This window comes from Osmia lignaria, chromosome 2, assembly GCF_051020975.1.
Source record: "Osmia lignaria lignaria isolate PbOS001 chromosome 2, iyOsmLign1, whole genome shotgun sequence".
NCBI lineage: Eukaryota > Metazoa > Arthropoda > Insecta > Hymenoptera > Megachilidae > Osmia > Osmia lignaria.
The window spans coordinates 7,907,971-7,921,310 of NC_135033.1; the positions used below are offsets into that span (position 1 = coordinate 7,907,971).

Sequence of the window (13,340 nt, forward strand, 5' to 3'; positions counted from 1 at the left end):
GTCATCCTTGGTAAAATATGTTTTAGACGTTTCATTTCTTTTTCGATGCTTTCTTTCTTTTACAGCATTTAATCATCCTTGGAATACAGGGATTTTTTTGACACCATCTACTCTTCTTTGGATTACAGGCCTTGGAAGTATCGACACAATCTGACCTCAGTTTAATCGGACAGATCTGAAATTATGATACTTACACAATATACTTGTTTTCTGAAGAAATAAATTCATTTTACTTTTGTCTCGTACACCTTGGGATCGACTTTCTCGCCTTCTTTCGAAGGAAAATGAATTAATTTAGGGATTTTATGCACACTAATCGCCGGTTCCACTAGCCATATACTTCCGTTTTGTGCCCAGGATAGTACATAGCATAAAGCAGGTCCTATTTGATCCTTCCTAAACACGACCACCTTTGTTTTCGAGCTCTATTTAATTTTTGCCTGTAATTAAGTAAAATGCTTACGAGGATGGTATACAGGGTGGTAGGTTGTTCACTCTTTTATTCGGAATTGGTTCTGGAAAATTTGGTAGCCCTATTTCAGGGAATAATTTGTTTGTCGGACAAAGGGCTATTAAACGAACTCCAGTGTCTTCTATTTTATTCTCTTTCTTTGTTGTTAAAAGAATTCGTATTATTTGATAAATTCATAATATATTGGTAATTTGGAAATATTGATTTGAAATACCGCGAAATCCAGGGTGACTTCTATAGCTGGCTCTTTTCTACAATAAATGGGAAATGGATCCTGTGGCCAACCAAGGAATCCAAAGATACTTGCACAATTTATTATTGTCCCACCAGAACCACCATTATTCTTTCCTAATAGCATCATTCCCACACGAATCGTTCTGGCTGTATAATTCTATTGTGAATTAAAATCCCACTTTAGATTTGAAGTTACAGGAAAAAATGAATTTTTCTAAATTCAGTACACACCTCATTCTTTTTCGTATCTATACATTTCGTGGGCAATCTATCTTTGTCAAGATTATTGAATAGAATATGAACAATTTTAAGTTTATTAATCGCCAGTTTCAAACCAGCTACAGAAATGATTGAAAGAGTTAGATTTGAAGAGATCATCGAATTAGAAGAATGATTATTAATCTTTCTTATTAACCTTCGAATTGACAGAGGTTTCTTATGTCGCAATGAAGAAACTGGGCACGATCTTTCCCATAAGAATCGCATAACTTCTGCACTGCCATTAACCCTTCGTCGGTATCGTCATCCGCAATTATGACATTCTGTAATAAACGCAGGAGATAATATTTTCTGTCCCAATTAAAAACAAAATCTAGGAAAGATGGAAAGGAGATTTATTAAATAAATTATCTTATGAAAAATATAAACTAACACGAGCTCCCTTGAATAAAAAATGATCAGCTGCCGCGAAACCAAAACCTTCTGAACCTCCTATCACTATCGCATTTTTGCAACAAGTCTCGAGAGTCGGCTTAGTTAAATCATCGCTGAAATTTAGTGATTTTCAAAGTAGAGGCAAAATAGATATCAATATGTTGAAAAATATAGTTTCACCAATTTTCGGGTTTAATTATCTTCAAATCCTGTTCTTCATTCTTCTTTTTCTTTCGTCGCGCCACGTTCGTTACATGAAATTGACAGCGTTCGATTTTCCACGGGTTCCTATAGAGTATGGAGGAAAGAATTTCTTTTACGAATAATCGTCTACATAGATCAATGATTAATCGTCTACATAGTCTATGATCGTTTATACGAGAAGATATCACGTTCAAGCGGCTTACCTTGGATTTTTGCTAATAAGATCGATAAGAGACGAGGTTACGCGTCGTGACAGCATTCTAGAAATTAGAATATATCTCATTTCCAAGTGAATATAATACAAAGGAAATGAAAAAGAATTTCATTTGTATATTTAGAAACAAGAATTTAGATTATTCGACCGAAAATTTAATTTCAAATGAATTTTTTTTAATTATTATTATGTCTATTGAAATTACATGTTGATTTTCAATTTTTCTTCCATTATAGTGTGTCTTCAAGGAACGGATGTTGGATGAAACGTGTTTCTTTTTTCTTAGAAAAAGCTATGCGCTTTATTGGCTAGGCTTGCAACATACATTCCGAGCAAATCATAACAAAATCAACAATTTCCACTAGCTATCGACTGTACCGTCGATTAAGATTACGTAATGTTATATTCGAGTGTGTGATTGATCCTCGATATCGACCCCCTTGGATTCTCTCGTTCAAGAAGAATTCAATTCTTCAAAGTCCTAGAAAAATTGTTCAATTTCCTAATTAGAATTTCAGGAATCTCTAAAGTGTTGTCAAATTTAATATCAATGGAAAATGAATTCAATTGTTCCTTGATTTGTATTCTAAAGTGACTTCAATTTTGTTAATAGATGATAGAAATGAATTTTTAATTGAACATTAATTAGAACCAGAGGAAGGGTGTTCTATCGAAGAATGGACGATTAAAATGTATAATAATTGTGACTTGTGCATCGAAGACACCAAGTTTAGGCCTCGATTTCACGTGTCTAAACCGACGTTTATTCGTTTCGTTCGGTTGGTCGTTCTTTTGAAATATTTCTATAAAAAATTACAAACAAATTGCGAGACATCGATCGTTCAGAATTTTAGAATTTATATAAAATTTTAAAAACGATATCGATCAGTACATGGACGTTTTCGATATCTGTAAATATTTGTATCGCGTTCAAAAATTATACAAACGATTCACCTTTATGTCCACGTTTGGCCTTCCATTTCAAAATGTGTCACATCATCCTTATATAATATGGATTAAAAAAAGGACGTCGCACAATATGATTTTTTTAAAAATTGCTTCTCACTCTTTCACGTTTCGTTTCATTTAAATACTTACTATATATTTATTGCATTTAAGTGACCATTTAAAATTCAAAACAACCATCGTTCACGAACGATGGTGTATTGTTGCGAAGAAACGTTGTTCTCAAAGGCTGAAAAAAAGGTGTCAGAGATCCACGGTTGCACCTTCTTAAGGACTATCTAAGCAAGGCTCGTTGATTTTCTATATAATCAAAGAGATCCTTCGAAACTTCTCGTGAAAGTCGCACAATAAGAAAGTGTCGAGGAAATATGTTACAAAGTGTGGAGTTTCATGGGAGAAAACATGGCAGTGATTGAAAATTCCAAACATACACGCTATTCGTTAATGCAATCTTCAACTTTCCATAAAAAAAATTATTCAAGCTACGATTATTATGGCGTGGAAATTGATGAAGTAATTGATTTCTTCAAATCGGTCGACGAAAATTTAAAGTTACGATTTTCATTCAAACGAATCCGTAGAAAAGTGTTTCGATCCGATTACGAATTGTCATAAATCTGATGATGTTTGTCGATGAAAACGTGTTCTTGATCCCACGTGCAGTCTGAATTGATCATCGATCCTCCGGAACTCCTCAGCGATTCTGGACTATAATTTCGGTACATTCGCGATTATGGTACGGCACAGTTTACTTGTATTCAAGCGAGGAAGGATCCACGTGATACGTGGCAATGCTAGGACCTTTTAATTCTTCGGGAATGTGATCTCGCGAGGAGGTTGATCCTTCTCGACCAACCAGACGCTACCACTTTTGCCTGTGTTCAAAATGTGGATCAATGCCTTTGCCACGTGTTCTGCTCTGTAAAATTTTATTCTATGTTATTTCGAGTTGCTTTACACGTGTAGACCATGGACTTTCATTCGATAAATTATTTTGGACTGCGTAAATTAGATCTCCTAATCAAGGAATAATATTTACCTTTGAGGAACTGAACTGGCGACGTCGCGACGCCAGGCGTCCTCGTATCTAGCCCAAAGTAACTGTTTACTAACGTCTCCCAATAATTTACTATCTGTTGCGCTTGGACACAATGCCATCACCTTTACACCGGTTAAATCCACGTGGTATTGATGCTATATCAATTAATAATTGATGAAATTTATTTTTATTTGGAAAATTTAAAAATGATTAAATTTAGAAAATAAATATAAATTTGTTTACCCCAAATGCTCTGGTGAAGTTTACGATCGCCGCCTTTGTTGCAGAATAAATCGGTACACTGGCATAAGGGTTGATGCTGACGTTGCTTCCAATATTAACCACTATTCCACCCTGACCACCCCTGTCTGTCCCCATAAATCGCTGGGCAAGCAAAGTTCCTCGAATCACTCCGTTCTGTAATAGAATCTTCTCAAGAAGTTTTTCGAAAAAAGAAAGATCTTTTCGAGGAAGTAATTACTTACAACATTGATATCGACTTCGAGCTCCCAAAACCGATCGTTCATTATTCCAGCATTATTGATAACGATATCGATGTGACCAAACGTCGCGATCGTCGTTTGAAATGATTCTAAAAATTAAAATCATTCCACCATATGTAATTTATCTGATTAATCATTAATTTATTCAACGTTACCTTCGAATTGCGAGTAATCTGTAACGTCACACTGACAGAAGATCACTCGATCCTTTCCATATTCCGAGGACAATGTTTCGACCAATTTTTCACCTTCCTCTGCGTTGATATCGCATATAGACACCTGTAAACAAAATATTATCGATTAGTATGTAATCTAACGATTTTATAATTACAGAGAATTCGATCGAGGCTATTACTCGTTTAAAAATAATGATACACGATGAACTCGATCGGACAATCAATTACTGTTGTTAACACGCAATCATTATTTCTGAGAAGTCGGTCAGAAATGATGATAAAGCGTCCTCTTCGACGGGGAGAGATATCTAAATATAAGCCAGTTATTTTCAAGCACAACGCGTTGGAACATTCATGGAGCGATATACTAAGTCAAGGTTCTATCCTTAAAGAGCTTTCGCGAAATAAGAGTGCGAACTTTATTGGCTCTCCTTAGTTTTCTCTATTAATACCACGCTTTTATAGGCACTACGTGCCACGGGGTAAACTCGTGTCAACACCACTTTCCTTAACGATAATGGCACCGTAAAAATTCATCGCTCTATCAAGCTGTTTTCGTATGAATTTACAAATGATCATCGAAGATCAACACCTTAGGAAGAAGGATAATTATTCTGAAAAATTTTGCTTACCTTAGCACCTTCGTTTAACAATTCTATCGCACACGATTTGCCGATACCGGAAGCGGCGCCCGTCACCAGGGCAACTCGCCCTTTTACGTCCATCTTCGTTAGACCCTAATCAACTTCGCGTCTGCAAAAATAATTATTCACAAGTTTTCTTCGGGTCCACTTTTAATGAACAAAATATTGAAAGTAAAGTTGCCTGTAAAAATAATAAACACTTATGAATATTTAAAATGGAACGTCGACAGTACTCAAAGAAATCCACAAGTGTTACGAAAAATTACTTGGATTTTTTTAAAAAGAGATGAAACGATCCGATTTTGTTCCGAGTTCGCTAGGAACAACTGGTCGTATAAACGACTTCCGGTCTGCTGGGACGCGTGATCAGTCGCGTGGGTGAAATCGAATTTCACCGTCTCGTTATAACCATTTCGTAGCTGACTTCGAAGGGGATGCTCGTTCGGAAATAAAAGCGACGACACTCGACGCGGCGTCGTGACTCACTGAATCCGCTACGAAAGCGTCGTTTTACCACACGCTTTGACGCCAGACTCCCGCCGTACCTCTGTCTACTAGCTTGTCTTTCGCCGGGAACTCGGCTGCGTCACCGGAAACGAGCCTTCGTTTCAAAAACCAGCAACCTTTTCGTCAGACTTGAAATTTCACCCATATTACATGTTTTTAACGAGATAGACATTTCTGAAAGCTTTGATCACTAAAGTTTTATACACTTGCATTTGAAATTATTTATTCATACTGATGAATAATTAAATATTTAACTAATATTCTCTTTTTGTAGGTTCATATGAGTTTTCCTTCACGATAAGATTAACATACGTTTAGATTTGATAAGTGTGTTATCAATACTTTATCTTCTGATAAGAATAACATTTAGAAATTAATTTTCTAGATATTTTTAATACCTTTGTATATAAAAATACAATGATTGTACGTTTTCCTGTGAATCATGGTTTTTATCATGTGCACCTAATTTCCATAATGGAAATGCATTCAGTTAATTGGAGTATCTGTTAGATAAGAGCTAACGACTATGAAACACGGAAGCAGAATTAATTTTCATTCATGGTATAATTTGATTTTCATACTTCAATGTTTCCTGTCGAAAAATTGAAAACAAGAAATATGTAATAAAATTGAAAGCGCGTGGAAAGGGAGCAGCTTCCGCGGAGAGGATTTCGCACACACCCTGGGTGTCTGAATCACCCTCTGACGAGGAAACAGCATCACGCGGCTTCGTTTAATATTGCAGCCAGCGTGACATGCAGCGTGTCTGGCAGCCGTAGATAAACCAGCGAGCACGTTTCGCTGGGCGAACATAAAAAAAGGGTCGATCTAAAAAATTCACGATGCCTCGATCGCTCGATATCCGGCTGGAGAAGTTGCGAGCTGCCGGCTGCTCGCACGCACCTTTCCTCCACTTTCACCTACTCGCTCCTCGAAAACACTCGACCACCATTAAGCACCGTGTCCCCACCCCATTCTGGGAAAGTCGAGCAGTACTCTGAAAAATTCTCCGACGTGGAAAGCCACGTCTGCAGAGGAATTACAAAGAAGCCAGCCCACGGGCATCGAGTGTCCCTGAGAAAGTAGCTTTGAATATTCTTTCGCTCTTTCAATCTTTTTCAACGATACGACGTTAGAAATTCCTTAGGATTTTTGGAAGATATTTTATGTTTTCATTTGGAAGAATTTGGCAGTGAAGCATAATAACATAGGAGGATGGAAAACGATAAGAAATTAATATTTATTAATTAATATGTGAAAGGAATTCGAGAAACCAAACTCACGTAAAATTATCACAGAAAAGTTTCTTAATTCTCCAAAATTTCCACCCCTCTTCGAATGATCAACATGTCTATTCCAATTTAGAAAACATATTTTCCAAAATTCTCTGTGCGTGCAATTAGTATCACCCCCTGTATATTATACTTCCCTAATATTTTCAACCAACATTATAAAACCTCTGTAAATTTCCTCAACTTTTCAGAATTTGCAACCTGTCATAAAATCTTTCCACGTTGCGAAATTAGAAATAACAACCCCTTACCAAAAATCTAGTCACTCTTATTCAACCAGTTTCCGATTCATCCAACCAACACCACAGAATCACCGCAAACTTCTTCGATTCTTCGAAATTCCAACCCCTTGTTTCGACCGCTTCTCGTTACAATTCCCCCTTTTTCACGCGAACAAAAAAAAAAAAAAAAAAGAAACTCCACATACACACACCACTTTCCCCCGTCGTACCTTGCACTATCCTTCGATCCGCTGCTGAATCAGACTCCCCGCAACAGGCAGACCGCGTCGAAAGCGAAACGACGGGTCGAAAAGGGTTTCGGGGGGTGGGCGCGTTGTGGCCGCGCTGCAAGAGGGTGTGTTAACCGGTCGTAGCCCGACAAGGTGTGGTTGACGGCCGCGAACGCACTGGCTCGCTGTTCCCGTCGCCTTTCACTGCCTCCCGGTGAACGTGTACACCCCCACGGTGGCTCGTGATATTGATTGGCGTGGTTGCGTGCCACGTGACTTTTACGTGGACTGGCTCTTCCGTGTCTGCGTGTGTGCGCCCCTCGCCCTCGCTCTACCAGCCCTTAACCTTCCCGTCCGAGACCGTGGCTTTTCGTTTCGTGGCCCTGATACGATAACCCATGGCCATGCTTTCGATCGGCTACGGGTCCCTACGACCCCGCCCTGTCTCACCTTACTGATCCACGATTTAACCCTTCTGGACGTTCAGGGTTAAATTGATCCCCGATGGAAATTCGATATTTCATAATATCTCTAATTGATGTTTTCGATATTTTAGTAACCTTGTATTATCTACGTCAAAATGGATACACTAGAGATAAGATGCGAGATAAAATTCTAACGAGTATCGATTAATTCATTACCTACTTGTAATAGTACGTAACACGAAACCATTGATTTCACGTTTAGCTAAATAAAATTGAGAAGGAGATAGAGGATGTGTGTAGCAGCCTTTATCTTTCCTTTCGATTCGACAACGTCGATCTCGATCACGCTCTCGCCGGAAGCGTCAGTTGAAAGTCACGGCCTTCCTCTGTCATGGCCGCGAATCTCCGGTGTTCCGGAGCTCGCAACGATAACCATAGCGAATACGAGAGCGTGTATCCGACCGGCATCGAGGACGAGGAGGAAGCATTTTACGAAAGGCGGTGGTAACGTGAGGGCAGGTGGTGGCCAGCGACCGAAAGATCGCGTGGGTCATCCACGAGGCGATGGACGGCCGCCGCAGGATGAAGTTTAGGAAGCTCTTCCGTAGCCGAATGTCACGGGCCACCGTATCCGCCACGAAGCTGAAGCAATGCGTCAGGAAGCAGCCGACCAAAGTCCGGAAATGCATGTGCCTACCATCCAATTATGCCCTCGTTGAATTCCCCGTGGTCTGGTCCGAACTCAGGTCCGTAATCGTTCATCCAACATTCCCTATCCCTCTTTTTCTCCACTCTATTCTGCGATCGGATGTTTTAATCGTACGTCCCCTGCTGCTGGAACGATTCGTTGATTCTAGAAACAGAATTTAACGAACTTGATTTTATATACGAATCTGATTGAATTCAACATTTTCTCTCGATATTTCAGAGCGAATCAACAATTGTGCGATGGTGCGGTTAGATGCGCCAGGAACCAAGTATTCCCGGTGCATCGTGCCATTTTGTCAGCCGTCAGTCCGTACTTCAAGGCCCTTTTTACTAACAGTCTGAAAGGAGGAAAGACAGAGACCACGGAAGTCGCTATCGACTCAGTTGCCGGTGAAATTTTCAGTTTGATACTTGATTATGCCTACACCGGCACCTGCAACGTGAACGCCGACAACGTCGAGCAACTTTTACCTCTGGCCGATCAATTCGAGGTCCTCGGGGTCGTTCAGCTTTGCTGTCAGTTCCTGTTGCAGGAACTTCGACCGGAAAATTGCTTAGGTAAATTAAACGACGAACGAAATGGCGAATATTTTAATTTCGCGAATATTTTTCGTGCGCAGGTATCTTTAAATTCGCTCGCCACTATTTCTGCCGCGACCTAGAAAAGAAAGGCCGGAAATACATTCGGCATCACTTTAAGCGGATACTCCAAGACAGCCCGGAATTCAAAGAGCTGACGAGCGAAGAGCTCGAAGCGATTCTACGTGACGACGAGCTGAACGTTAAAAACGAGGAAATTGTTTTCGACGCCGTTAAAACCTGGACGGAGTATAACGTTGAGGAAAGAAAGACCTATTTACCGAGCCTCTTGAAATCCGTACGTTACGGTTTGATGAGCTACAACTTCTTCGTGAACAACGTTCTAGGCTGGAAGATCATCGAGGAGGATGAAGTGAGTATCTGATCGCACCCAGAAAATGAAAACCGATGCTTTCTGTCGAATAAGAAATACAGAAATTAATCAAATCATTATGTGCACTCAAGTTATGCCAGCAGGTTCTGATATCCGCAAATACATACCTGAGAGAGCAAGAGACGAAGCAAGGTGGTGGCGAGATCGATCCGAAGAATCCTCTAGCTAAACCACGAATTCCCTATGAGATCCTGTTCGCGATCGGTGGCTGGAGTGCCGGTTCCCCGACCAATTTCGTCGAGACCTACGACACCAGGTATCTTTCTAATTTCATTTATTTAGACCAGGAATCCTTACGCGATGCGTACGATGCACTTTCCATTTTGAAAGTCGCGAGATCAGGCCGAGACTCAGGTCCTGTAATGTGAACTTTAGAGCTGACAGATGGTTTCTATCAGTGAACACGGACGCGACACCGAGGGCTTACCACGGTCTATGCGCTCTGAACAATCTCATCTACATGATCGGCGGCTTCGACGGTAATCAACATTTCAACACGGTCAGATGTTACGATCCAGTGACGAAGGAGTGGCGAGAGAGAGCCTGCATGTATCACGCGAGGTGTTATGTCAGCGTTTGTACCCATGGTAAGATTTTTTCTCCTCCCTGCCAACGTATCTCGATAGCTACCAACGAGACAGCAAACATCCCCTTTTTTACCCTACCGCTATTTCCTCCTCGCCCCCAAATATACTCGTGTACGTTTGCTTCCATACGCACCCTCCTTTCCAAGAGGAACTCGACGCCTCCGAATTTCACCCCTCTAACTTTTCAATTTCCCTTTGTTCCCGTATCGAAATTTTGCGCCCCTCAATAAAAACACGCGATTAGGTGGGAAGATTTACGCGCTCGGGGGATACAATGGCCGTACCAGAATGAGCTCCGGCGAGAGATACGAGCCGCAAAGGAATCAATGGGAAATGATACCGCCGATGCACCGGCAAAGGTCGGATGCAAGCGCAGCTGCATTGCAGGACAAGATTTACATCGTTGGCGGTTTCAACGGCAGGGAAGTGTTGAACACCGCCGAGGTATTCGATGTGGAGACCAATCAATGGAGTTACATCCATTCGATGATCCATCCACGATCCGGGGTCTCTTTGGTCGCTTTTAGAGACAGTCTGTATGCTCTGGGTGGCTTCGATGGCTTCAGTAGACTCAGTTCCGGTAATTATTTTCAAATAAAATCAAACAACAAAATTTCTTCTATTTTATAAAATATCAAAATTTTTTTGAAATCTCTTCCAACGAATCTCTCGATCGCAAAATTCTCCAGCGCGTTAGAATGTTCCGTTGGCGCAAACGGTATTCGTACGTAGAAATGTCAGTGACCAAAAGCGTTTGGGGTGCGCCGTGACGCCCCATTGCGCAGAAATCCGACGCCACGTAGAAATTAATGTCTCGCTACGATATCGATCCTCTGATCTCGCAGGGGAACGTTACAATCCGAATCATTCGGAGGATTGGCACGCGGTTCCGGAGATGTTCAGCCCTCGCAGCAATTTCGCCACGGTCATTCTGGACGACATGATTTTCGTCGTTGGTGGCTTCAATGGTAACACCAGCAAGCTATCAGTAGCTACAACTTTCTTAAAAAACAACATTAATTATTTCTACCATTTCATTCTGATTTTGTTTCATTTTTCTTTATCACGAATGCGTAGGTTCAACGACCATCGCGTACGCGGAATGTTACGATGCAGATAGCAACGAATGGTACGATGCATCGCCGATGAATTTGAATCGAAGTGCTCTCAGTGCTTGCGTGATAGCGGGCCTCGCAAACGCGAGCGAATATTCTTATCAGAGTAAAGCGCGAGATTTGGGTCAAGGTAAGTCTGCTACTTCCAAGATAACCATTAATAATCAAATGAATTATACGATCGGATCGGTTAGGTTGATAATAATAAAATTATGAGAAAAAGGGGAAAACATGTTTTCCTTCTTAGGACAAGCATCGTCTGAGAATCGAGATAAAACTAATCAAGGGGGCGAAGGGGCTGTCGAAACAAATGCGACCATTTCCGTGGAAGAGGGCGAGTCCGTGAACATCGACGAACTCGTTCAAGAAGAAATCTAAACGAGACGTACAATACTGTCGGCAATCTTCTAGGATAGTTCGACAAGGAAATATTGCTCAGCGTGCGGAACAATGTATAATTTGAAAAGTACAAAAAAAAGATGGTTGACTCACGAATACTCGAGATCTACGTATCATCATTTTGAACGTACAAGAAAAGAGATATTTAATTAAATGATGATACGAGATATCGACGTATTCGTGACGAGAAAAGATTAAAAAGATACAAACAGATAAAAGAGAAAGAGAAAAAAAAAATGAAAGATAGACCAAGCGTCTGGGTTGAAAAAAGAAAGAAACACGGTAGGTATCAAGAATTTTGCAAGTTGATGTTTTTCTTTTATAGCGTCTTTTATGAACGGAAACAAAAATTATCGCGTAAGTTACGCGGGTTTTAACTACGATTAAATTATTCCCTTTTCTTCGTCATTTTTTTTAAATCGAAAATCGTCATTTTGTAAGGGGTATTATTTTTTCTGTTACTAAAATTATTTATTTTTTTTTTTTATACAGCGCATTCGCGGGAATTTTCGTGCGACGGAAAGCATCGTGGAATAGGTTTTCCAATTTTAACGATTCGCGTATTGGCGGGTGATTTTTGAATTTAAGAAAAGCGCGAAGGAATATTTTATGCGTCTTAGAGTAATTTTTCCTGATGTTCGGAAGGCTCTTTTTTTGAAAAGGGAAATCGATACGGAGGTACACCTGCACGGTTGTTTCACAAGGTGCACGAGAATTTTTCACTCTCTCTTTTTTTTTTAATTAATCAATTCGAAATTGTATTCCTTTTTTTTTTTATAAAGTTCGTCTCGTCCCTGCATGTGTATCTCAACGCGTACTATTTTGTGATCGAGATCCTGACGTGCCTTGGTCTGTTATTTTAATCGAATAAAAATATATGAACTGTTCGAGTGATGTTTCAATATTTTTCTACATTTTCTACATTCTTCTTTCAAAATAATCAGGAAGGGGTGAGATCATCAAGCGACACCAATGGTAACGGTAATAACACTAGACACCTCTCTTTTTTTTTATTAATCTATCTCATTTATGTATACGTAGATTTATTCGCTTTTTCATATGCATCCATATACTATGTATAGTGTATACATTGTTGTTACTTGCTCATCCACGTTGCTTTTGCAACTGCAAAACTTTCTCCTTCGACGGTATCCTCCGTATTATCGCTCGACATTTTTCCTTCTCTTTTTATTTTTTTTTAATTTAGTCGTCTCGTCGAGTCCTTTCCACTCCTTTTCTGTCTTATTCGCGGCAAAACTCTTTTTCTATCGATCGACAACAGGGGTGAAACGCGTATCCTCGCTCACGAGGCAACCCGTTTTCACGCGAAAATCGTGTCGCAAGCACGCTGAACGCTTGCTACTTTCATAATCGTATCGAAGACAGGACGACGTTCGAGATATATTACAAATACGCAAGTTAGAAAAGGGTGTACGCGCGAGTATTTCGATAAATCGGTTTAGAAATGAATGGGAACGAGCGAGAGGCTTAGAAGCGAAGATGAACCAAGTACAAAGTTTCAAACATCCTCGGATTAGAAATATTTCGAATTTAAAGAAATTTTATATAAATTATATAGAATATTTTATTACTGAAAATTAACCCTCCAATTAACCCTCTATTTTAAGCAGTAAGCTCTACTTTAAATATTTCCCAATACATGAAACTCTTTCGTTTAAAAAATTCATTGCCTAATTTTAGTCGAAGCACCTTTGTCTATCTTTCATAGATCTACCTTTCTGCGCCACCGTTCGAAGGGTTAATTCCATATTTATTT

General features: G+C 39.9%; 3 protein-coding genes across 7 annotated transcripts; 1 reads left to right on the top strand and 2 right to left on the bottom strand.

The window, feature by feature from the left end:
• Positions 1-30: 30 nt before the first annotated feature.
• On the bottom strand, positions 31-2,117 carry LOC117606999 (development-specific 25 kDa protein). 2 transcript variants are annotated; one of them, XM_034330134.2, is made up of 10 exons: positions 1,984-2,117; positions 1,768-1,824; positions 1,541-1,648; positions 1,359-1,473; positions 1,122-1,248; positions 938-1,044; positions 687-863; positions 464-609; positions 247-396; positions 31-175 (listed from the first exon to the last, which is right to left on the bottom strand). In XM_034330134.2, the coding sequence occupies exons 1-10, from the start codon at positions 2,007-2,009 to the stop codon at positions 157-159; spliced, it is 1,032 nt and encodes a 343-aa protein (XP_034186025.2). In that variant the 5' UTR covers positions 2,010-2,117; the 3' UTR covers positions 31-156. The 2 variants fall into 2 exon arrangements, with proteins under 2 accessions (XP_034186025.2, XP_034186024.2); XM_034330133.2 differs by having other exon boundaries at positions 234-396.
• Positions 2,083-7,539, bottom strand: LOC117607002 (15-hydroxyprostaglandin dehydrogenase [NAD(+)]-like). 4 transcript variants are annotated; one of them, XM_034330140.2, is made up of 7 exons: positions 7,357-7,539; positions 5,095-5,215; positions 4,442-4,565; positions 4,269-4,375; positions 4,027-4,200; positions 3,784-3,938; positions 2,083-3,663 (listed from the first exon to the last, which is right to left on the bottom strand). In XM_034330140.2, exons 2-7 carry the CDS (start codon positions 5,185-5,187, stop codon positions 3,549-3,551), a joined length of 768 nt encoding a protein of 255 aa, XP_034186031.1. In that variant the 5' UTR covers positions 5,188-5,215; positions 7,357-7,539; the 3' UTR covers positions 2,083-3,548. The 4 variants fall into 4 exon arrangements, with proteins under 4 accessions (XP_034186031.1, XP_034186032.1, XP_034186030.1 ...); XM_034330141.2 differs by lacking the exon at positions 7,357-7,539 and adding an exon at positions 7,157-7,175; XM_034330139.2 differs by lacking the exon at positions 7,357-7,539 and adding an exon at positions 5,373-5,742.
• Positions 7,540-8,045: 506 nt separating this feature from the next.
• LOC117606997 (kelch-like protein 10) lies at positions 8,046-12,353 on the top strand. The gene is made up of 9 exons (XM_034330129.2): positions 8,046-8,527; positions 8,710-9,047; positions 9,110-9,441; positions 9,534-9,718; positions 9,838-10,049; positions 10,294-10,629; positions 10,895-11,017; positions 11,127-11,294; positions 11,412-12,353. The coding sequence occupies exons 1-9, from the start codon at positions 8,346-8,348 to the stop codon at positions 11,540-11,542; spliced, it is 2,007 nt and encodes a 668-aa protein (XP_034186020.1). The 5' UTR covers positions 8,046-8,345; the 3' UTR covers positions 11,543-12,353.
• Positions 12,354-13,340: the final 987 nt, after the last annotated feature.